Raw genomic sequence first — 24,976 nt, 5'->3', positions numbered from 1 at the left:
GACAGGTTCACCTCAAACATGAAGGTATTCACTAAACCTACGGTACATTCATCACGTCAGACATCTATTTAAGGCTCACCTCAAACATGAAGGTGTCCACTAACCCTACGGTACATTCATCAGGTCAGACATCTTTGACAGGCTCACCTCAACCATAAAGGTGTCCACTAACCCTACGGTACATTCATCAGGTCAGACATCTTTGACAGGCTCACCTCAACCATAAAGGTGTCCACTAACCCTACGGTACATTCATCAGGTCAGACATCTATTTAAGGCTCACCTCAACCATAAAGGTATCCACTAACCCTATGGTACATTCATCACGTCAGATATCTATGACAGGTTCACCTCAAACATGAAGGTATTCACTAAACCTACGGTACATTCATCACGTCAGACATCTATTTAAGGCTCACCTCAACCATAAAGGTGTCCACTAACCCTACGGTACATTCATCAGGTCAGACATCTTTGACAGGCTCACCTCAACCATAAAGGTATCCACTAACCCTATGGTACATTCATCACGTCAGACATCTATTTAAAGCTGACCTCAAACATGAAGGTATCCACTAACCCTATGGTACATTCATCACGTCAGACATCTATTTAAGGCTCACCTCAAACATGAAGGTATATCCACTAACCCTATGGTACATTCATCACGTCAGACATCTATTTAAAGCTGACCTCAAACATGAAGGTATCCACTAACCCTATGGTACATTCATCACGTCAGACATCTATGACAGGCTGACCTCAAACATGAAGGTATCTACTAACCCTACGGTACATTCATCACGTCAGACATCTATTTAAGGCTCACCTCAAACATAAAGGTATCCACTAACCCTATGGTACATTCATCACGTCATACATCTATGACAGGCTCACCTCAAACATGAAGGTGTCCACCTCCTCTTGGATGTCCTCCAGGGACAGAACACGGCCATTGTCCGACATGTAGAGCAGCATGTCCAGGAAAGCCAGGCGGACTTTACGCTTGGTCACAGAGTCGTCGTCACACCCCGCACTCTGGTTACTGTTGACGTCACCCAGCATGGCCTCTGCTCTTCGGGCGTCAAAGTGATTCATGCGGTCCTTGATCACCTGCACATCACGCAACACTGTGTGTTCAACACATGACATCACACAACACGGTGTGTTCAACACATGACATCACACAACACGGTGTGTTGAACACATGACATCATGCAACACAGTGTGTTGAACACATGACATCACGCAACACGGTGTGTTCAACACATGACATCACACAACACGGTGTGTTCAACACATGACATCACGCAACACGGTGTGTTCAACACATGACATCACGCAACACGGTGTGTTCAACACATGACATCACACAACACGGTGTGTTCAACACATGACATCACGCAACACGGTGTGTTCAACACATGACATCACACAACATGTTGTGTTCAACACATGACATCACGCAACACGGTGTGTTCAACACATGACATCACACAACACGGTGTGTTCAACACATGACATCACACAACACGGTGTGTTCAACACATAACATCACGCAACACGGTGTGTTCAACACATGACATCACACAACACAGTGTGTTCAACACATGACATCATGCAACACAGTGTGTTCAACACATGACATCACGCAACACGGTGTGTTCAGCACATGACATCTCAAAACACGGTGTGTTCAACACATGACATTACACAACACGGTGTGTTCAACATATGACATCACGCAACATGGTGTGTTCAACACATAACATCACGCAACACGGTGTGTTCAACACATGACATCACGCAACACGGTGTGTTCAACACATGACATCATACAACGCGCTGTGTTTAACACATGACATCAAACAACACGGTGTGTTGAACACATCACACAACACGGTATGTTCAACACATCAAATCATACATCACGGTGTGTTTAACACATAACAGCACACAGCAAGGTGTGTTCAACACATGACATCTCAAAACACGGTGTGTTCAACACATGACATCACACAACACGGCGTGTTCAACACATAACATCACGTAACACGGTGTGTTCAACACATGACATCATGCAACTCTGTTTGTTCAACACATGACATCATGCAACTCTGTATGTTCAACACATGACATCACACGCAAGAATGCTTGTGACACATGACATCACACAAACAAGGTGTGTAACACATGACATCACACGCAAGAATGCTTGTGACACATGACATCACACAAACAAGGTGTGTAACACATGGTATCACACAAACAAGCCTTGTAACACATGGCATCACACAAACAAGCCTTGTAACACATGGCATCACACAAACAAGCCTTGTAACACATGGCATCACACAAACAAGGCGTGTAACACATGGCATCACACAAACAAGCCTTGTAACACATGGCACAGACCTGTTTACCCCCATAAGTGTTTTGGAGTAATGCTCAGCCCCAAAAATAGTAATCCTGGCACAAAAATAGTAACCATCCAGCATTCGTCGCCAATTACAACGCACATGACAAACGCGAAACGCAATCATGCACATGTATAGATCCATCATTCACAAACAAAACACATCAGTCAGTTTTTGTAGTCATCATAATTTCAAAGAAGATCACATCAAAAGCACATGCATCACTGATTCTTTTTCTTTTGCTCGTAGTAGGCCTTTTTCAGTGTGTCAAGCGCTTCTCTACTGTACTTGCACTTGCCGAATGAGTGAGGGCGAGACTTCACCACTAGAAGGCTCTCCAGCGTCTCATCAGACAGACATGATCTCTGGTCAGTCCTGTGCTTTTTCACCCCATTTTGCCATTGAAAAAAACAATGCCAAACATGTGAATTAATAAAAAAAATAATTAAATTTATTTTTTATTTTTGTTTATTTATGACAATCGTAGTCTTGACACGGATAGCGGAATGGCGTATTTTTTGCAGAAAATCGTAATAAATTACGCCAAAATCGTAAGGGTAAACAGGTCTGCATGGCATCACACAAACAAGCCTTGTAACACATGGCATCACACAAACAAGGCGTGTAACACATGGCATCACACAAACAAGCCTTGTAACACATGGCATCACACAAACAAGCCTTGTAACACACGGCATCACACAAACAAGGATTGTAACACATGGCATCACACAAAACAAGCCTTGTAACACATGGCATCACACAAACAAGGCTTGTAATACATGACATCACACAGACAAGGCTTGTGACACATAGCATCACAAAAACAAGGCTTGTGACACATGGCATCACACAAACAAGGCTTGTGCCACATGGCATCACACAAACAAGGCTTGTGACACATGGCATGACACAAAACAAGGCTTGTGCCACATAGCATCACCCAAACAAAATATGCATGCTAAACAGTGACTAGTCTTACCTTGACCGTGAAGTCGTGCAAGATGTTGAGACACCTGTCATGTTCCCTCCCGGGGCCAAAGGTATCGTACATGGTTTTGTTCCAGTACCAGGGGTAGCGCATCCGGTTCTCCACCAGGCCGCACATCTTGTACACCGCTCGCACGTACTCCGAGTCCGTCGTCTGCGCGCTCACGTGCTTGCCCATAGCAGTCTCTGTTCAACACACAAGTCAGCTGATATCAACCATACATGATTGCCCATAGCAGTCTCTGTTCAACACACAAGAGTCAGCTTGTTATCAACCATATATGATTGCCCATCGCAGTCTCTGTTCAACACACAAGAGTCCGCTTGTTATCAACCATACATGATTGCCCATAGCAGTCTCTGTTCAACACACAAGAGTCAGCTTGTTATCAACCGTACATGATTGCCCATAGCAGTCTGTTCAACACACAATTCAGCTTGTTATCAACCGTACATGATTGTCCATAGCAGTCTCTGTTCAACACACAAGTCAGCTTGTTATCAACCGTACATGATTGCCCATAGCAGTCTCTGTTCAACACATGTCAGCTTGTTATCAACCGTACATGATTGCCCATATCGGTCTCTGTTCAACACACAATTCAGCTGATATCGGGGGTACAATGAACACTTACCACAGATGATATAGAGGATACAATGAACACTTACCACACATGATATAGAGGGCACAATGAACACTTACCACACATGATATAGAGGGTACAATGAACACTAACCACACATGATATAGAGGGTACAATGAACACTAACCACAGATGATATCGAGGGTACAATGAACACTTAGCACACATGATATCGAGGGCACAATGAACACTTACCACAGATGACATAGAGGGTACAATGAACATTTACCACACATGATATAGAGGGCACAATGAACACTAACCACACATGATATAGAGGGTACAATGAACACTTACCACACATGATATAGAGGGCACAATGAACACTTACCACACATGATATAGAGGGTACAATGAACACTTACCACACATGATATAGAGGGCACAATGAACACTTACCACACATGATATAGAGGGCACAATGAACACTTACCACACATGCTATAGAGGGCACAATGAACACAAACCACACATTATATAGAGGGCACAATGAACACTTACCACACATGATATAGAGGGCACAATGAACACTAACCACACATTATATAGAGGGCACAATGAACACTAACCACACATTATATAGAGGGCACAATGAACACTAACCACACATTATATAGAGGGCACAATGAACACTTGCCACACATGATATCGAGGGCACAATGAACACTTACCACATGATATAGAGAGCACAATGAACACTTACCACATGATATAGAGAGCACAATGAACACTAACCACACATGATATAGAGAGCACAATGAACACTAACCACACATGATATAGAGGGCACAATGAACACTAACCACACATGATATAGAGGGCACAATGAACACTTACCACACATGATATAGAGGGCACAATGAACACTTACCACACATGCTATAGAGGGTACAATGAACACTTACCACAGATGATATAGAGGGCACAATGAACACTTACCACACATGATATAGAGGGTACAATGAACACTTACCACACATGATATAGAGGGTACAATGAACACTTACCACACATGATATAGAGGGTACAATGAACACTTACCACACATGATATAGAGGGCACAATGAACACTTACCACACATGATATAGAGGGCACAATGAACACTTACCACACATGATATAGAGGGCACAATGAACACTAACCACACATTATATAGAGGGCACAATGAACACTTACCACACATGATATAGAGGGCACAATGAACACTAACCACACATTATATAGAGGGCACAATGAACACTAACCACACATTATATAGAGGGCACAATGAACACTAACCACACATTATATAGAGGGCACAATGAACACTTGCCACACATGATATCGAGGGCACAATGAACACTTACCACATGATATAGAGAGCACAATGAACACTTACCACATGATATAGAGAGCACAATGAACACTAACCACACATGATATAGAGAGCACAATGAACACTAACCACACATGATATAGAGGGCACAATGAACACTAACCACACATGATATAGAGGGCACAATGAACACTTACCACACATGATATAGAGGGCACAATGAACACTTACCACACATGATATCGAGGACACAATGAACACTTACCACAGATGATATAGAGGGCACAATGAACACTTACCACACATGATATAGAGGGCACAATGAACACTTACCACACATGATATAGAGGGTACAATGAACACTTACCACACATGATATAGAGGGTACAATGAACACTAACCACACATGATATAGAGGGCACAATGAACACTTACCACACATGATATAGAGGGCACAATGAACACTTACCACACATGATATAGAGGGCACAATGAACACTAACCACACATGATATAGAGGGCACAATGAACACTTACCACACATGATATAGAGGGCACAATGAACACTTACCACACATGATATAGAGGGCACAATGAACACTTACCACACATGATATAGAGGGTACAATGAACACTTACCACACATGATATAGAGGGCACAATGAACACTAACCACACATGATATAGAGGGTACAATGAACACGAACCACACATGATATAGAGAGCACAATGAACATTAACCACATATGATATAGAGGGCACAATGAACACTTACCACACATGATATAGAGGGCACAATGAACATTAACCACATATGATATAGAGGGCACAATGAACACTTACCACACATGATATAGAGGGCACAATGAACACTAACCACACATGATATAGAGGGCACAATAAACACCACACATGATATCAAGGGTACAATGAACACTAACCACACATGATATGGAGGGTACAATGAACACTTACCACACATGATATAGAGGGCACAATGAACACTTACCACACATGATATAGAGGGCACAATAAACACTTACCACACATGATATAGAGGGCACAATGAACACTAACCACACATGATATAGAGGGCACAATGAACACTTACCACACATGATATGGAGGGCACAATGAACACTTACCACACAAGATATAGAGGGCACAATTAACACTTACCACACATGATATAGAGGGTACAATGAACACTTACCACACATGATATAGAGGGTACAATGAACACTTACCACAGATGATATCGAGGGCACACAGGGCGATGTCCTGGAAGACGTCAAAGGGTCCCTGGTCCACGTGACGCTGTAGCTTAGCAACCAGAGTGCTTGACTGCTGGTTGAAGACGTCGAGGAAGTCATGCAAGATTCGGAAATGGAATGTTGGGGTCAGCATCTTACGGCGAGACCTCCATTTGTCACCTGTGCTGGATCGACAGAACCACTAGTACAGTACGTGGAACACTGGGGTTTACAGTACGTAGAACACTCGGGTTTACAATATGTGGAACACTCGGGTTTACAATACGTAGAACACTCGGGTTTACAGTACGTAAAACACTCGGGTTTACAGTACGTAAAACACTCGGGTTTACAGTACGTAGAACACTGGGGTTTACAGTACGTAGAACACTCGGGTTTACAATACGTAGAACACTCGGGTTTACAGTACGTAAAACACTCGGGTTTACAATACGTAGAACACTCGGGTTTACAGTACGTAAAACACTCGGGTTTACAGTACGTGGAACACTGGGGTTTACAGTACGTGGAACACTGGGGTTTACAGTACGTGGAACACTGGGGTTTACAGTACGTGGAACACTGGGGTTTACAGTACTTAGAACACTGGGGTTTACAGTACGTGGAACACTGGGGTTTACAATACGTAGAACACTGGGGTTTACAGTACGTAGAACACTGGGGTTTACAGTACGTGGAACACTGGGGTTTACAGTACGTGGAACACTGGGGTTTACAGTACGTGGAACACTGGGGTTTACAGTACTTAGAACACTGGGGTTTACAGTACGTGGAACACTGGGGTTTACAATACGTAGAACACTGGGGTTTACAGTACGTAGAACACTGGGGTTTACAGTACGTGGAACACTGGGGTTTACAGTACGTGGAACACTGGGGTTTACAGTACGTGGAACACTGGGGTTTACAATACGTAGAACACTGGGGTTTACAGTACGTAGAACACTGGGGTTTACAGTACGTGGAACACTGGGGTTTACAGTACGTGGAACACTGGGGTTTACAGTACGTGGAACACTGGGGTTTACAGTACGTGGAACACTCGGGTTTACAGTACGTAGAACACTGGGGTTTACAGTACGTAGAACACTCGGGTTTACAGTACGTAAAACACTCGGGTTTACAGTACGTAGAACACTCGGGTTTACAATACGTAGAACACTCGGGTTTACAATACGTAGAACACTCGGGTTTACAGTACGTAGAACACTCGGGTTTACAGTACGTAGAACACTTGGATTTACAATACGTAAAACACTCGGGTTTACAGTACGTAAAACACTCGGGTTTACAATACGTAGAACACTCGGGTTTACAGTACGTAAAACACTCGGGTTTACAGTACGTAGAACACTCGGGTTTACAATACGTAGAACACTCGGGTTTACAGTACGTAGAACACTCGGGTTTACAATACGTAGAACACTCGGGTTTACAGTACGTAGAACACTCGGGTTTACAGTACGTAGAACACTCGGGTTTACAGTACGTAGAACACTCGGGTTTACAGTACGTGGAACACTCGGGTTTACAGTACGTAGAACACTGGGGTTTACAGTACTTAGAACACTGGGGTTTACAGTACTTAGAACACTGGGGTTTACAGTACTTAGAACACTGGGGTTTACAGTACTTAGAACACTGGGGTTTACAGTACTTAGAACACTGGGGGTTTCAGTACTTAGAACACTGGGGTTTACAGTACTTAGAACACTGGGGGTTTCAGTACTTAGAACACTGGGGGTTTCAGTACTTAGAACACTGGGGTTTACAGTACTTAGAACACTGGGGTTTACAGTACTTAGAACACTGGGGTTTACAGTACTTAGAACACTGGGGTTTTCAATACATAAAACACTTGGGTTTACTGTACGTCGAACACTAGGGTTTACAGTACAGGGGGAAAGGTCAGCTGTACAGAAAATCATTATTGTACAATTGTACGTTGCAGTCACCAAATCAAAGCGTTCGATGTTGATCGGCAATCTCTGCTATCTCTGCTATGCAACAGTCACCAGACAACTTACAATGAAGGTAAACAGTCTGAAAAGTGTTAAGTTACAGGGCCCAACTCACAGCATTATTTTAATGTCAGCATATTCTAGGAACCTGTTCACAATATTTTGTCGACAGGAATCCAAGTTCCGCACCTTGTGAGAAGTCCGGTCCCCAGCCACACATGCAGGAACTGGTACTCAACCGCTTTGTCAATATGCTTGGAGCTGTTCAGCAACACCTGAAACAGAACCACCATAACGCTTTTGCAAATCGCCGGAAATACATCCACAACTGGTGCACAGAAACAGAGCCATAAGCATGCATTGTTAGAAGGCTGAAACATCCACAACTGGCGCACAGAAACAGCCATCGGCATGCATTGTTAGAAGGCTGAAACATCCCCAACTGGCGCACAGAAACAGCCATCGGCATGCATTGTTAGAAGGCTGAAACATCCATACTTAGTGCACACTAAGAAAGTAACAGCGATCAGTCCTTTACACTGATAAAATAACAGCGATCAGTCCTTTACACTGAGAAAGTAACAGCGATCAGTCCTTTACACTAAGAAAGTAACAGCGATCAGTCCTTTACACTAAGAAAGTAACAGCGATCAGTCCTTTACACTGAGAAAGTAACAGCAATCAGTCCTTTATCAGTCCTTTACACTGAGAAAGTAACAGCGATCAGTCCTTTACACTAAGAAAGTAACAGCGATCAGTCCTTTACACTAAGAAAGTAACAGCGATCAGTCCTTTACACCAAGAAAACAGCATAGCAATGATGTCATGACAGAAAAACAGAAAAGTCACCACTGCAGTTACTGCTCATACACAGACCAATACATCAAGGCAGGACAGTAACAAAGAAACTTCACCTCTGCAGTCTCAGCCGCTGTGACCCCAACGACGGGTGTTGTAACCAGCCATAGTTTGAAGATCCCCACCTTGCGGAACTCTTGGCCCCACTCCATTACTTGTTTGTACCATTCTGCACAAACATACACATACGAGTATACACACACACACACACACAAACACACACACACACACACATACACACACACACACACACACACACACACAAACACACACACACACACATACACACACACACACACAGTGATTAGTATGAATTTGATGTTTATATGACCAGGTTGTGGAGGAAGTACCCCTCCTTCCGACCCAAATGTTTATATGACCAGGTTGTGGAGGAAGTACCCCTCCTTCCGACCCAAATGTTTCTGGCCTTGTCATCGGAAACACATTTTTTCTTTTTGTAACTTATCAAATACACGCAAATCAAAAATGCTTTTTAATAAGAGGAACCTTGATGACCTACACTGTTGATGACCTATACCCTTGATGACCTATACCCTTGATGACCTATACCCTTGATGCCGTGAACCTTTGATGCCGTGAACCTTTGATGACCTGAACCATGACCTATACCGTTGATGACCTATACCCTTGATGCCGTGAACCTTTGATGCCGTGAACCTTTGATGACCTGAACCATGACCTATACCGTTGATGACCGTTGATGACCTGTACCCTTGAAGACCTATACCGTTGATGACCTATACCCTTGATGACCTGAACCCTGTATGACCTATACCGTTGATGACCTACACCCTTGATGACCTATACTCTTGGTGCCCTGAACCCTTGATGACCTGTACCCCTGATGAAATGAACCCCGCTTGATGATCTGAACCCTTGAAAGCGCAAAGTCTTGCTACCAGCGACTGATTACACTGGTCAGTGACAAAGACAGTCACAGTGGTCAAGAGAAGCAAAGTCTTGCTACCAGCGACTGGTTACACTGGTCAGTGACAAAGACAGTCACAGTGGTCAAGAGAAGCAAAGTCTTGCTACCAGCGACTGGTTACACTGGCACGCTCTCGCCGCCTGACAAAGACAGTCACAGTGGTCAAGAGAAGCAAAGTCTTGCTACCAGCGACTGGTTACACTGGTCAGTGACAAAGACAGTCACAGAGATCAAGAGAAGCAAAGTCTTGCTACCAGCGACTGGTTACACTGGTCAGTGACAAAGACAGTCACAGTGATCAAGAGAAGCAAAGTCTTGCTACCAGCGACTGGTTACACTGGTCAGTGACAAAGACAGTCACAGTGATCAAGAGAAGCAAAGTCTTGCTACCAGCGACTGGTTACACTGGTCAGTGACAAAGACAGTCACAGAGATCAAGAGAAGCAAAGTCTTGCTACCAGCGACTGGTTACACTGGTCAGTGACAAAGACAGTCACAGAGATCAAGAGAAGCAAAGTCTTGCTACCAGCGACTGGTTACACTGGTCAGTGACAAAGACAGTCACAGAGATCAAGAGAAGCAAAGTCTTGCTACCAGCGACTGATTACACTGGCCAGTGGTAAAGACAGTCACAGAGGCTCAATCACTCGTGGGTCGGTCACGTGCCAGCACGCTCTCGCCGCCTGATAACGTGGTGGGGCCTTGTCAGGAAACCTGTCCTATTTCTGTCACACTCGTTACAAGCTTAGGCCCGCCCACTGCCAGTGTATTACAAGAAATTCAGTTGATCCCAGGATCAACACGGGCCGAAACATTGACAATATCAAAGAAACAGGAAGTTGTACACCTGTTGGTACAGGTAAACAAAATAATAGTGTTGATGTGTCCTGTTAAATTGTCTTTTCGGCGTTTGTACATAAATGGGAGATAACAACTATCGCAATATCAAGGAAGAAGATTGTTGTGAAAGTAATGCAATAATGAATAAGAGCTCAATAATGAATAAGACCTATTGGCTTAACAGAAAGGAAGAAGGCTACTCTACCTTTATGGAAGTGATGCAATAATACTGGTATTGGTGACAGAAATATGTTTTCCACCAAGAAACCGATCGATCAACCAAGGAACCAAAAGACAGAGCGAGCGATAGACGTTGCAACAGGTAGGAATGGTATTGTTTTTGGTCTGAATGAGCGTCATACAGTGGCATGTCACAGTGTAGAAGGGAAAGTAGTAAAAGTAGTTATAAATAGAAATGAATGAAATCAAAGTGTATCACTGAGTCACAAAATAATAAAGCAAGAAAGAATACAGTGTTAGTGAAACTGTTGTAAATGGCAAAATGCTGTTGCCATGAATACACATTTGAATGCTAGTAATGTAGCACCAATATATGACCCATTGTCACACTTAAACGAAGCTCTGGCTGACTTTGTTGAGGATGTGGCCAGGTTTCCTGGGAGGGCAGTAGTCAATGTAAAAGACTATTTCTTTGAAAAAACATATACCATCTAAAGAATGGAAGTAGACTTGATCCGACAACATTTGTGTTGGCCATTGTACCAATCATGAAGTACACGATTTTTTGCAGTCACTGTCTTTTCCCCAGTAAATTTTCGAGTCAGGCGGACCTTTGACCCAGTACATTTCCCGGTAACAGCCATGCAATTCCAGGAAGCGCTGTTGTGTTGAGGCCTTGTTAAGGTTAATTTTTTTCCAAAAAATACTTGTTGAAGTTATTATTTAAGTTATTGAGACATCCCAGTGCACTAAGGGATTTATAGAGCAAATCGAGAAAATTCATTATTGAACGAAGCGCATAGCGCTGAGTTCAATAATTATTTTCGAGATTTGCTCTATAAATCCCTTAGTGCACTGGGATTGTTTCAATAACGATATTGTCAGTACCGCCATAGAAAAAAGAAGATTCCAAACGCACATTTTGCAACGCGCATTTGAATAGGCATAACTGTGTGGTCAGGTCGTGTACAGTAAAGATCTACTTTTGTGTGGGGTGTCTCAAGTGTGTCGTGCTTTCGTCACACGCATTTTAATTTCTGTTGGTAAATTCCAGTGTAGCGTTAATCTGAACAGTGATGATCTTTCAGAGAGACCTCATTTGAACTCGGAGAAAGGACTGTGCTCTTCATTGTTTGCGATTCGAAACCTCCAGTCGAGCTTCGACGGATTGACTGTGCGGAGTGACTCCCCTTGAATTGACTCGAAACGGGACTCGACGGTTCGCACATTTTCAAAACAAATGTGGCATATTTCTCGTGTTGTATCTTCACTCATCGGGGAGTCTGATACTAAATATGAACGGTAAGAATGCTCTGAACCCTACACGTATTATATCCCCATCGTTTTTTCGTTCACATTTGCCCAACATGTTAATTTGCTGAGCGGGGTTAATGTCGTCTGCTACTGTGCTAGGCTACAGAGTCGATCGAGTCAGTCTTCCAAACTGGTCTAGCTGGTACGTTATCGGAATAACACTTGTGTTTTCTGTTAGCCGCTGGGAATTGTATACTAACTCATCATTTGGTAATGTGGATGATAAGCTACATGCCACTAACACGGCATATGAGAAGAATCTATGCAAGTCGGCGAAAATTAGATGAAACACAGCGGCTTCTATTTTTAGATCACTGGCACTGGCACAGGCACATGCAATCTGTCAGAAAAAAAACCCACTTCTGCTTTAATTGAGAAGCAGGGAATTTATGGTCATTTGGTATTGTGGAGAATATAAGCTACATGTCATTAATTAATTCTGAGGATGAGAGCACAGTCTCGCTTAGGCAAAGGGCGGAAGAATACGCTCTGTGGAAAAGTTAGCGCACTCCAAGAGTGCGCTAACAGTTTTAGCGCATCGCCATTAGCCAATCAACTGGTTCACATCAGTCATGTGACACCAGTACTTACTGACAATTATTATTATTATCATATTATGTTGAAGTAACACGCCGTACAAGCCGTTACGCTGAATGCGTGGAGGTGTCGGGGGCGGGGGGGGGGGGGGGGGGGGGTGGAGAGAGAGTTGACTCTGATATCTATGAGGCCCTGTAAGCGTTACAGACGGTTTCGGTTTCGGTTTCGAAGGAAGGGAGACAAACCACAGCACGTCTTCCACAGGTTGATTTCTTCCCTTCTAGTGCAGGAATAAAAAATATTCATACGCAAATTGTTAGCAGATGTTAAGATTTTAAGTACAACAATGTTAAAATAGATGAATTTTTTCACATAAAAAATACACATGTTATTGTTTGTTTGAAAGACCCTGGTAAAAATAGACAACAAACTTTCAAGTTTGAAAAGAAAGTACTTTTTGTGTTGTCCGTTTGTGATAAAGTTCACCTGTGCTCTACAATGTCTCCCAAACTGACGACTATATTTTGTACTCATTTACATTGTACAGTGAAGGGTTCGACAGTGGTAGTCTATGAACTCATACACATGTTTTTGTTAGAATTCAAATTCTTGTGACACACTTCTTCTTGTTCATTTCCTGTGCCTGTGATTTGTTTGAGCACATTGTGAGGTATTTGACCACAGACTACAAACGGAAACAAAGAACGAAAAACAAAAATAAAAACATGCACCAGCAATCACAGTCTAGTGCCCTCCAAAGAACACTCGCTGGCAAAAATCAAATTACAAAACTTCGAAAGCACTCACGAGAAACGCGCAAATTCGCAATCACTCCAAGTTCTTATAAAAAACGCTGGCGCTGGACCCGAGTACTCTTCAGACTGGCTCGCTCCCCCAGTATGAAAGTTTTTGTCTTGTGCACGTGGATTTAAAAAAAAAATATTTATTTATTTTACACAATTAAAAAAATTATTAGAGTAAAATAAAACATTAAAACGTTCATAATAAACAATAGTAAACAAGAATAAAAAAAATAAATAAAAAATAAAAATAAAAATAGACCGCCCATGCCGGGAATCGAACCCGGATCACTTTGGCCATAGACGAATCGCTTTCCACCCGGATCACTTGGATTAAAAAAAAAATATATATATTATTTTATTTATTTTACACAATTAAAAAAATTATTAGAGTAAAATAAAACATTAAAACGTTCATAATAAACAATAGTAAACAAGAATTAAAAAAAAAAATATACCGCCCATGCCGGGAATCGAACCCGGATCACTTTGGCCATAGACGGACGTGCTACGACAACTTTACTAGAGTTGTGCGCCTTGAATCACTGTGTGTATCTGTCGCTCTCTGTCTTTCAGTCTCACCGAGACCACACACTGCATTGTAGTTTCTTTGCCGAGACCAACGGCGACTTCCTGTCACGTGGTACATACGTCACAGAAATCCCCCATGAACAAAAATTTCTCCACCTGCAAGCTACTTACCCGACGCCAAAGACGCCAAAGCTCGGGCGGCCCGTCAAAAAGGGACTTTTGTAAACGCAAAAAAATGAATGGATAGCAACACGAATGATCGTTTGTGTTGTGTGGAAATGTTGAACGCCAGCATTTCATTTGGTCTACTTCTACTAATACTACTACTACTACTACAACTACTACTGCTACTACTACTAGTACTGCTGCAGCTCTATCACCACAAGCAGTTCTAATGCTACTACTGCTACCGCTGTCACTGTGCGAATACATTCCACTCAAAAACAATGACTAAACCAACAACAAATTATTCTGCTGCTACTACTAGTATGAGTTATTTCTAATATGCTGACTGTTAGCAAATGATAACAAGACATGTCGAGAAAAAATATCGTTTGTGAGACATAATAATAATAATAATAAATAATAAATGAGCATTTATATAGCGCAACATCATAACTTTACAATTATGCTCTTTAATCTTTGCGCTTGACACATTTAAAATTAAAACACAGTTATACAAGCATTTACATCTACATTCATAGTCAGCAACGCTTAATTAAAAGCATACACCATCAAACATACATTACAAAAGATTCTTCCACTAACTAAGTAATAAAAACATATCCATAATACCATCATCATAGTTCCACTTCACATATGTGACGGTAGAACCAGCGATCTGGTAGGATCGACTATCGTACCGGTACAAATGAAACATTGATCGACAGTTGTACCGGGACAAAGTCCGATCGGCAGTTGTACTGTTAGGATCGGCTATCGTACCGGTACAATTGCCGATCGGACTTTGTCCCGGTACAACTGCCGATCCGAGTTTCTACCAGCTTATTTTGGTAGAACACCCGATTTTCATTGTAAAAACATTGATCGGCAGTTGTACCGGGACAAAGTCCGATCGGCAATTGTACCGGTACGATAGCCGATCCTACCAGATCGCTGGTTCTACCGTGACATATACACGTTCTTACGTTATGATCAAACTTGGGAATTACCAGAACATGTGTAATGAAACACTGATGCTATATGGACAGATATGATCAATATGAAAAAAATCAGAACAAAGTCTTCCATCACTGTGACTTTTTGTAATTTGACATTAAATGTAATGAGGTGTTGTTTTTTTTTAAAGTATTGAGACTCGTTGGGACTCGAACTGATTCCGGGAGAGAATTCCACAAAACGCTGCCAGAATAACAGAGAGAGAGAGAGAGAGAGAGAGAGAGAGAGAGAGAGAGAGAGAGAGAGACAGACAGACAGACAGACAGACAGACAGACAGACAGACAGACACAGACAAACACATAGACAAACAGACAGACGGACATGGAGATAGACAGAGAGAAAGAGAGAGAGAGAGAGAGACAGACAGGCAGACAGACAGACAGACAGACAGACAGACAGACAGACACAGACAAACACATAGACAAACAGACAGACGGACATGGAGATAGACAGAGAGAAAGAGAGAGAGAGAGAGAGAGAGAGAGAGAGAGAGAGAGAGAGAGAGAGAGAGAGAGAGAGAGAGAGAGAGAGACACACACACACACACCGACCGACAGACAGAAAGAGACAGAGAGACAGAGACAGAGAGCGAGAGAAAAAGAGACAGAGACAGACAGAGACAGACAAACAGATAGACAAACAGACAAACGGACATGGAGATAGACAGAGAGAAAGAGAGAGAGAGAGAGAGAGTGTGGGAGAAGAGGGCAGAGAGGGGGAGAGACAGAGAGATATTGTGCTTATTTTGTTTTATTTATTATCTAAGGATTGTATTTAGTTTGTAAACGCTAACCCCTTCCATACATCTTGCTGCTTGGATAACTCTTAATGACTTTTTCTAAGTAACTAACTAACTGAAACATTAACTTTCTCTCTCTCTCTCTCCTTTCTCTCTCTCTCTCTCTCTCCTTTCTCTCTCTATCCTCCCTCTCCCTCCCCACTTCTCTCCCCCCCTCTCTCTATTTCTCACTCCCTCCCTCCCACCCTCCCGCTCTCTCTCTCCCATTCTCTCTCTTTCACTCTCTCTCTCTCAGTCTCTCCCTCCCGCTACCTGTTAGTGGGACTGCAGGTAGGAGGTTCAAACGACTCGCTGTTTGGTGTCGGCGTGTAAGTGTGTGTGGGTGTCAGCGGGTGTGTCTGAGTGTTCGGGTTTGTGTGGGCTTGTAGCATGTGTCTTTTGGTGTACACCCGCGGTGACGGCGTGCCCCGCACAGTCTGTGTATACTATATATGATATTATGTATAATACTGCATGGTCACAAGTACATAGACACTTTACCTGTGTTCAGTGGTTAGCGCATCGGGCTGCGGGCCGGGAGGTCGTGGGTTCGAATCCCATCAGGGTCATGTGGGTTTTTCGGGCTACGGTCGGCTCCTACCCAGAGTGGAAGTGCTATGGTTCCTATGGGAAGGCTGGGATCACACAGCCGAGTGTCATTCACTTAACGAATGCGACTTTGAGGGTGCTCAGGTTCTGTATACCTGACCAACACCGCAGGTGCGGCAGTTCTCGGGCCTGGTTGATGCCAGGATATATTATGACAGTAAGCGTAGAGTGCTGCCCTGTCACGTAGTCTCAAACCAAATTGGAAATCCAAAGCATCATCATTATAATCATCCTCATCTCATTAATCATCCAAAATATAAATTGTCCTTGCTCTTGTGGCCCTTCATGCCCGGAGCTCTCATGGTGACCTTGGTCTCAGTGTTCCTGTTCGATCCTTCCCTGAATAGTAGTTCTGCTGTCAGTCTTCAACGTGTGACGTTCTGGGGGGTCGACGGAGGGACGTGGTGGCGGTCTGCTCTCTGGAGGGGACGCTCACTCAGTCTGGCTCCGCGATTTAAAAGCCGGTCAATGTCGTTAGTAGGGGGCATAGTAGGTAGTGGGCTGCGTCCGTTAGCTCGGGACAGACCCACTACTGAACACCGTCGAAGTGACTCAGCAGAAGTGCAGTGTCATCTTCCGAGGGTAGCCTACCGCAGCGCCCCCTGGAGCGTCTGTAAAATCGACAAGTCTGGCAGCGGAACGAAATTCTGAGGTGGTTGGAGTAGGGGCGGTGTGAGAGCACAACGGGACAAGGAACAGGTGTAAAGACGAAAAAAAGTTATTTATAGTATATATTATATTACCCAGCGAACGTAGCGCGTTATGCAGTGTGTGTGTGTGTGTGTGTGTGTGTGTGTGTGTGAGTGTGAGTGTGAGTGTGTGTGTGTGAGTGTGAGTGTGTGTGTGTGTGTGTGTGTGTGCAGCACTGTAGCTAACCGCGTCATACGGCGTGATATGCGCGCTACCTGTAACGGGTGGTACGCTTTTTCGGCAGTGAGCACATTGTTACATCACCACCAACAACGTGAAATTCATGCCTGTGATGGTTGATGTAGTTCACTTTTCAGTGAGCACATTGTTGCATCACCACCAACAACGTGAAATTCATGCCTTGATGTGGTTCACTTTTCAGTGAGCACATTGTTGCATCACCACCAACAACGTGAAATTCATGCCTTGATGTGGTTCACTTTTCAGTGAGCACATTGTTGCATCACCACCAACAACGTGAAATTCATGCCTGTGCTGCCCTGTGTATATGTATATGTGTGTGTGTGTGTGTGTGTGTGTGTGTGTGTTTGTGTCAAGAGAGACAGACAGGGTTAGGGTTAGGGTTAAAAAAAGAGACAGACAGACAGACGGACAGGCAGGCAAAGACAGACAACGCGGACACACACACACACACACACACCTCACACACACACACACACACCCACACACACACACACACACACACACACACACACACACACACTGTGACACACATACATACACACACTCACACAAAAGAGGGTAGAACTCACACTGTGACACACAGAGAAAGCGCACTGACCTGGGCCGTTGGTCATCTGGTGAGCATTGCCCAGCACTGGCACGGTGGGTGGGCCCGGAATGAGGTTGACCAGGCGGCGAACTCTGGCTGTCTGCAAGAACCACACCAGCAAGCAAACACCGCTGACCACTGCGACCAACACTAAGGCTGCCGACATGTCTGCTTCAGTACCTAGTGAAACTCTGCGCCAGTAAACGTGGAACGTAATCTGTGTTCAAAGATCACAGCACTATAGTTGCCACTGATAGGACTGTATCCAAACCAAACTTTCCTCGTGGCTTTTAAATACTGCACATATCTCTTATAGTACACTCGCACCTACAGAATTCGACTACAGCACGAAGTGGGCGTGACAGAAACTCGTCCCTCGCAACGAACATCGCGTTGTGTGTTGCGGCGCGCGAGCGCTGCAGGTCACATGATACAAACATAAGGTAACATGACTTCAACCACGTGACTTCCGCTGTTGACATGGCCGACAAAGTTACTGGTGGTTCAGGAAACCGGAGGCACCACATGATAAATTCTGGACAAGGCAATGAAAACAGCACCCGGACATCACACCACCACGTTTATTATACAGCGAATGCTGGCGACAGACAAGAGAACGACAGAGGAGAAGGCGATTTTGCTGTGGCTGTCTTAGAAGGAAGCATTGAACTTGAAGGAGACCCAATGTGACCGCGAAGATTGTGTTCCTCTCGCGAATTCAAGTCAGGTCCACTCAGCATCGCCTCCTGTAGATCTGTCTGCTTCAAGACGAGCTCCCGGCTACTCTGTGGATGCAACCAAGGAGGGTAACCACACTATTCGCTCAACTGTTTTCACACAATCGATCGCGGTAAAGGGATTTCTTCACGGAAAAGGTGAGTACTCATATATACGCGTGTTTCTGTCAGTCTGTCACTTGTGTAAGCAGGGGCGCATCGAGCGTTGTGCTGTGTCCTATAAACTTGTTTAAAGTTGTTAACTTGTTGCTTCCCTCTTGGCAATCGCTGTTGGTTGTGGTGTTATCTAATATTCTGTCTCTTCCCTCTTGGCAATCGCTGTGGGTTGTGGTGTTATCTAATATGCTGTCTCCATTGCAGTCAACATTTAAATTCTTAATGCCTGAAGCTCATCAGCACGGTTTATGTATGTGCATGAGGAGGAGGGGGGGGGGGTAATTTACAATTACACTTCACTAGTTTTAGCAAATGATCGCATTTCACTTTAATTTTAATGGTCTAATAATATATATTAGAGGGGTAGTCAGTATCCACTCTTAGAAATGACAGGACATATCTAACATTGTTTGGGATCAGTCCTGCACACACACACACACATGTGGGCAGACAGATGCACATTGTGGGGGTTCAGTCGTGCACACACATGATAGACATGCATGTATTCACTGTGTTTACTTGTGTGTGTGCATCACTGCATGTATTCACTGTGTTTACTTGAGTGTGTGCATCACTAGCACTGCATGTGTGGATTGGTATGTGTATCATCAGACATACGTGTGTGCATACAAAAGATGTAGATGTTAGGTCAAACCGCCCTCGTGGAGTGGTTATAATCGCATAGTCTGGTTAACAGATTTAGATTCCAATGAAATTTACTGAATACACTTGTTTAAACCAAAAGATTTAGATGTAGGATATCACACCACCCTCGTGGAGCAGTAATAATCACAGTCTGTTTACAGGATGTAGATGTTAGATCACACCGCCCTCGTGGAGCGGTTATTATCACACAGTCTGGTTACAAGATTTAGATGTTAGATCACATCACCCTCGTGGAGCAGTTATAATCACACAGTTTGGTTACAAGATTTAGATGTTAGATCACACCACCCTCGTGGAGCGGTTATAATCACACAGTCTGGTTACAAGATGTAGATGTTAGATCACACCGCCCTCGTGGAGCGGTTATAATCACACAGTCTGGTTACAAGATTTAGATGTTAGATCACACCACCCTCGTGGAGCGGTTATAATCACACAGTCTGGTTACAAGATTTAGATGTTGGATCACACCGCCCTCAGGGAGCGGTTATAGTCACACAGTCTGGTTACAAGAAGTAGATGTTAGATCACACCGCCCTCGTGGATCGGTTATAATCACACAGTCTGGTTACAACATTTAGATGTTAGATCACACCGCTCTTGTGGAGCGGTTATAATCACACAGTCTGGTTACCAGATTTAGATGTTAGATCACACCACCCTCGTGGAGCGGTTATAATCACACAGTTTGGTTACAAGATGTAGATCTATGTTAGATCACACCACCCTCGTGGAGCAGTTATTAAATCACACGGTCTGGTTACAAGATATAGATGTAGGATCACACCGCCCTCATGAAGCAGCTATAATCACACAGTCTGGTTACAAGATTTAGATGTTAGATTACACCGCCCTCTTGGAGCGGTTATAATCACACAGTATGGTTACAAGATGTAGATGTGAGATCACACCACCCTCGTGGAGCGGTTATAATCACACAGTCTGGTTACAAGATTTAGATGTTAGATCACACCCCCTCGTGGAGCGGTTATAGTCACACAGTCTGGTTACAAGATTTAGATGTTAGATCATAACACCCTTGTGGAGCGGTTATATTCACACAGTCTGGTTACAAGATGTAGATGTTAGATCACACCGCCCTCTTGGAGCGGTTATTATCAAACAGTCTGGTTACAAGATTTAGATGTTAGATCACACCGCCCTCTTGGAGCGGTTATTATCAAACAGTCTGGTTACAAGATTTAGATGCTAGATCACTCCGCTCTTGTCGAGCAGTTATAATCACACAGTCTGGTTACAAGATTTAGATGTTAGATCACACCGCCCGTGTGGAGCGGTTATATAATCACACAGTCTGGTTACAAGATGTAGATGTAGGATCACAATGCCCTTGTTGAGCGGTTATAATCAAACAGTCTGGTTACAAGATGTAGATGTTAGATCACACCGCCCTCGTGGAGCGGTTATAATCACACAGTCTGGTTACAAGATTCAGATGTTAGATCACAATGCCCTCGTGGAGTGGTTATAATCACACAGTCTGGTTACAAGATGTAGATGTTAGATCACACCGCCCTCGTGGAGCGGTTATAATCACACAGTCTGGTTACAAGATTTAGATGTTAGATCACAACACCCTCGTGGAGTGGTTATAATCACACAGTCTGGTTACAAGATGTAGATGTTAGATCACATCACCCTCGTGGAGCAGTTATAATCACACAGTTTGGTTACAAGATTTAGATGTTAGATCACACCACCCTCGTGGAGCGGTTATAATCAGACAGTCTGGTTACAAGATTCAGATGTTAGATCACACCACCCTCATGGAGCGGTTATAATCAGACAGTCTGGTTACAAGATTTAGATGTTAGATCACACCACCCTCGTGGAGCGGCTATAATCACACAGTCTGGTTACAAGATTTAGATGTGAGATCACTCTGCCCTCGTGGAGCGGTTATAATCACACAGTCTGGTTACCAGATTTTGATGTAGGATCACTCTGACTTAATGGAGCAGTTAGCTGTGGAGCGGTGAGACTTTGTGTACAAAGTCCACTGACTGAATCAACACATTGTAACTAATTGTAAGCCCATTCATGTCTGAGACATTGTGTGCAAAGTCCACTCACTGAATTAATACATTGTGTGTAAAGTCCACTCACTGAATTAATACATTGTTAGCCCATTAATGTCTGAGACATTGTGTGTAAAGTCGACTTACTGAATTAATACATTGTTAGCCCATTAATGTCTGAGACATTGTGTGTAAAGTCCACTCACTGAATTAATACATTGTAAGCCCATTAATGTCTGAGACATTGTGTGTAAAGTCCACTTACTGAATTAATACATTGTGTGTAAAGTCCACTCACTGAATTAATACATTGTGTGCAAAGTCCACTCACTGAATTAATACTTTGTTAGCCCATTAATGTCTGAGACATTGTGTGTAAAGTCCACTCACTGAATTAATACATTGTGTGCAAAGTCCACTCACTGAATTAATACATTGTGTGTAAAGTCCACTTACTGAATTAATACATTGTAAGCCCATTAATGTCTGAGACATTGTATGTAAAATCCACTTACTGAATTAACCCTTAGGCTGGTTGTCGCGACATATGTCGCGCGCTACTTTACGTATACTGTCACCTGGTTGTCACGACATATGTCGCGCTACTGGCTCAGTCTGTTTGGTTGGTTCCGATTACCTCCCATGAATGCGAAAACCAATATGACAGTTTCTTCTTATTTTTCTCTCTGTTAATTCACCACTGGCTATGTAACATGTGTTACAGAATTGCACCAGTGTAAGGGTTAATACATTGTGAGCCCATAAATGTCTGATACATTGTGTGTAAAATCCACTCACTGAATTAATACATTGTAAGCCCAATAATGTCTGAGACATTGTGTGTAAAATCCACTTACTTAATTAATACATTGTGTGTAAAGTCCACTTACTGAATTAATACATTGTGTGTAAAGTCCACTTACTGAATTAATACATTGTAAGCCCATTCATGTCCGAGACATTGTGTGTAAAGTCCACTCACTGAATTAATACATTGTGTGCAAAGTCCACTTACTGAATTAATACATTGTGTGTAAAGTCCACTTACTGAATTAATACATTGTGTGTAAAGTCCACTTACTGAATTAATACATTGTGTGTAAAGTCCACTTACTGAATTAATACATTGTGTGCAAAGTCCACTCACTGAATTAATACATTGTGTGTAAAGTCCACTTACTGAATTAATACATTGTGTGTAAAGTCCACTCACTGAATTAATACATTGTGTGCAAAGTCCACTCACTGACAGTGGGATGCAATGTCACCCTTGTTGATCTATAGTACAGTGGTCATTCACCCCCCCCCCCCACCCCTCTCTCTGTGTCAGCCACCGACAGTGGGATCCAATGTTACCCTTGTTGATCTATAGTACAGTGGTCATTCTTCCCCCCCCCCCCCCCCCCCCCCTCTCTGTGTCAGCCACCGACAGTGGGATCCAATGTTACCCTTGTTGATCTATAGTACAGTGGTCATTCTTCCCCCCCCCCCCCCCCTCTCTGTGTCAGCCACCGACAGTGGGATCCAATGTTACCCTTGTTGATCTATAGTACAGTGGTCATTCTTCCCCCCCCCCCCCCCCCCCTCTCTGTGTCAGCCACCGACAGTGGGATGCAATGTCACCCTTGTTGATCTATAGTACAGTGGTCATTCTCCCCCCCCCCCCCCCCCTCTCTGTGTCAGCCACCACAGTGGGATGCAATGTTACCCTTGTTGATCTATAGTACAGTGGTCATTCTTCCCCCCCCCCCCCCCCCCCCCCCCTCTCTGTGTCAGCCACCGACAGTGGGATGCAATGTCACCCTTGTTGATCTATAGTACAGTGGTCATTCTTCCTCCCCCCCCCCCCCCTCTCTGTGTCAGCCACCAACAGTGGGATGCAATGTTACCCTTGTTGATCAATAGTACAGTGGTCATTCTTCCCCCCCCCCCCCCCCCCTCTCTGTGTCAGCCACCGACAGTGGGATGCAATGTCACCCTTGTTGATCTATAGTACAGTGGTCATTCTTCCCCCCCCCCCCCCCCCTCTCTGTGTCAGCCACCGACAGTGGGATGCAATGTTACCCTTGTTGATCTATAGTACAGTGGTCATTCTTCCCCCCCCCCCCCCCCTCTCTGTGTCAGCCACCGACAGTGGGATGCAATGTTACCCTTGTTGATCAATAGTACAGTGGTCATTCTTCCCCCCCCCCCCCCCCTCTCTGTGTCAGCCACCGACAGTGGGATGCAATGTCACCCTTGTTGATCTATAGTACAGTGGTCATTCTTCCCCCCCCCCCCCCCCCTCTCTGTGTCAGCCACCGACAGTGGGATGCAATGTTACCCTTGTTGATCTATAGTACAGTGGTCATTTTCCCCCCCCCCCCCCCCCTCTCTGTGTCAGCCACCGACAGTGGGATGCAATGTCACCCTTGTTGATCTATAGTACAGTGGTCATTCTCCCCCCCCCCCCCCCCCCTCTCTGTGTCAGCCACCGACAGTGGGATGCAATGTCACCCTTGTTGATCTATAGTACAGTGGTCATTCATTCACCCCCCCCCCCTCTCTGTGTCAGCCACCGACAGTGGGATGCAATGTCACCCTTGTTGATCTATAGTACAGTGGTCATTCTTCCCCCCCCCCCCCCCCCTCTCTCTGTGTCAGCCACCGACAGTGGGATGCAATGTCACCCTTGTTGATCTATAGTACAGTGGTCATTCATCCCCCCCCCCCCCCCT

General features: G+C 44.0%; 3 protein-coding genes across 3 annotated transcripts in view; 1 reads left to right on the top strand and 2 right to left on the bottom strand.

Annotated features, from left to right (window-relative positions):
• The window catches only part of LOC138958095 (cytochrome P450 4V2-like), a 54,464-nt gene extending 35,552 nt beyond the window's left edge, over positions 1-18,912 (bottom strand). Inside the window, exons 1-6 of the mRNA XM_070329159.1 lie at positions 18,671-18,912; positions 9,517-9,629; positions 8,792-8,877; positions 6,615-6,805; positions 3,400-3,593; positions 898-1,113 (exon numbers count right to left, since the gene is read on the bottom strand). Of these exons, the coding sequence (XP_070185260.1) occupies positions 898-1,113; positions 3,400-3,593; positions 6,615-6,805; positions 8,792-8,877; positions 9,517-9,629; positions 18,671-18,827 (957 nt within the window). The 5' untranslated portion in view covers positions 18,828-18,912. The remainder of the gene's footprint in view (positions 1-897; positions 1,114-3,399; positions 3,594-6,614; positions 6,806-8,791; positions 8,878-9,516; positions 9,630-18,670) is intronic.
• LOC138958097 (ras-related protein Rab-37-like) overlaps positions 1-24,976 on the bottom strand; it is a 299,221-nt gene that overhangs the window by 144,934 nt on the left and 129,311 nt on the right. The window lies entirely within an intron of this gene.
• The window catches only part of LOC138958094 (uncharacterized), a 52,431-nt gene continuing 46,598 nt past the window's right edge, over positions 19,144-24,976 (top strand). The window contains exon 1 of the mRNA XM_070329157.1: positions 19,144-19,536. The gene's annotated coding sequence lies outside the window, so the exon portion shown is untranslated. The remainder of the gene's footprint in view (positions 19,537-24,976) is intronic.

Source organism: Littorina saxatilis, linkage group LG2, assembly GCF_037325665.1.
Source record: "Littorina saxatilis isolate snail1 linkage group LG2, US_GU_Lsax_2.0, whole genome shotgun sequence".
NCBI lineage: Eukaryota > Metazoa > Mollusca > Gastropoda > Littorinimorpha > Littorinidae > Littorina > Littorina saxatilis.
The sequence above is the reverse complement of the archived record's forward strand: the minus strand, read 5'-3'. Positions and strand labels throughout refer to the sequence as shown.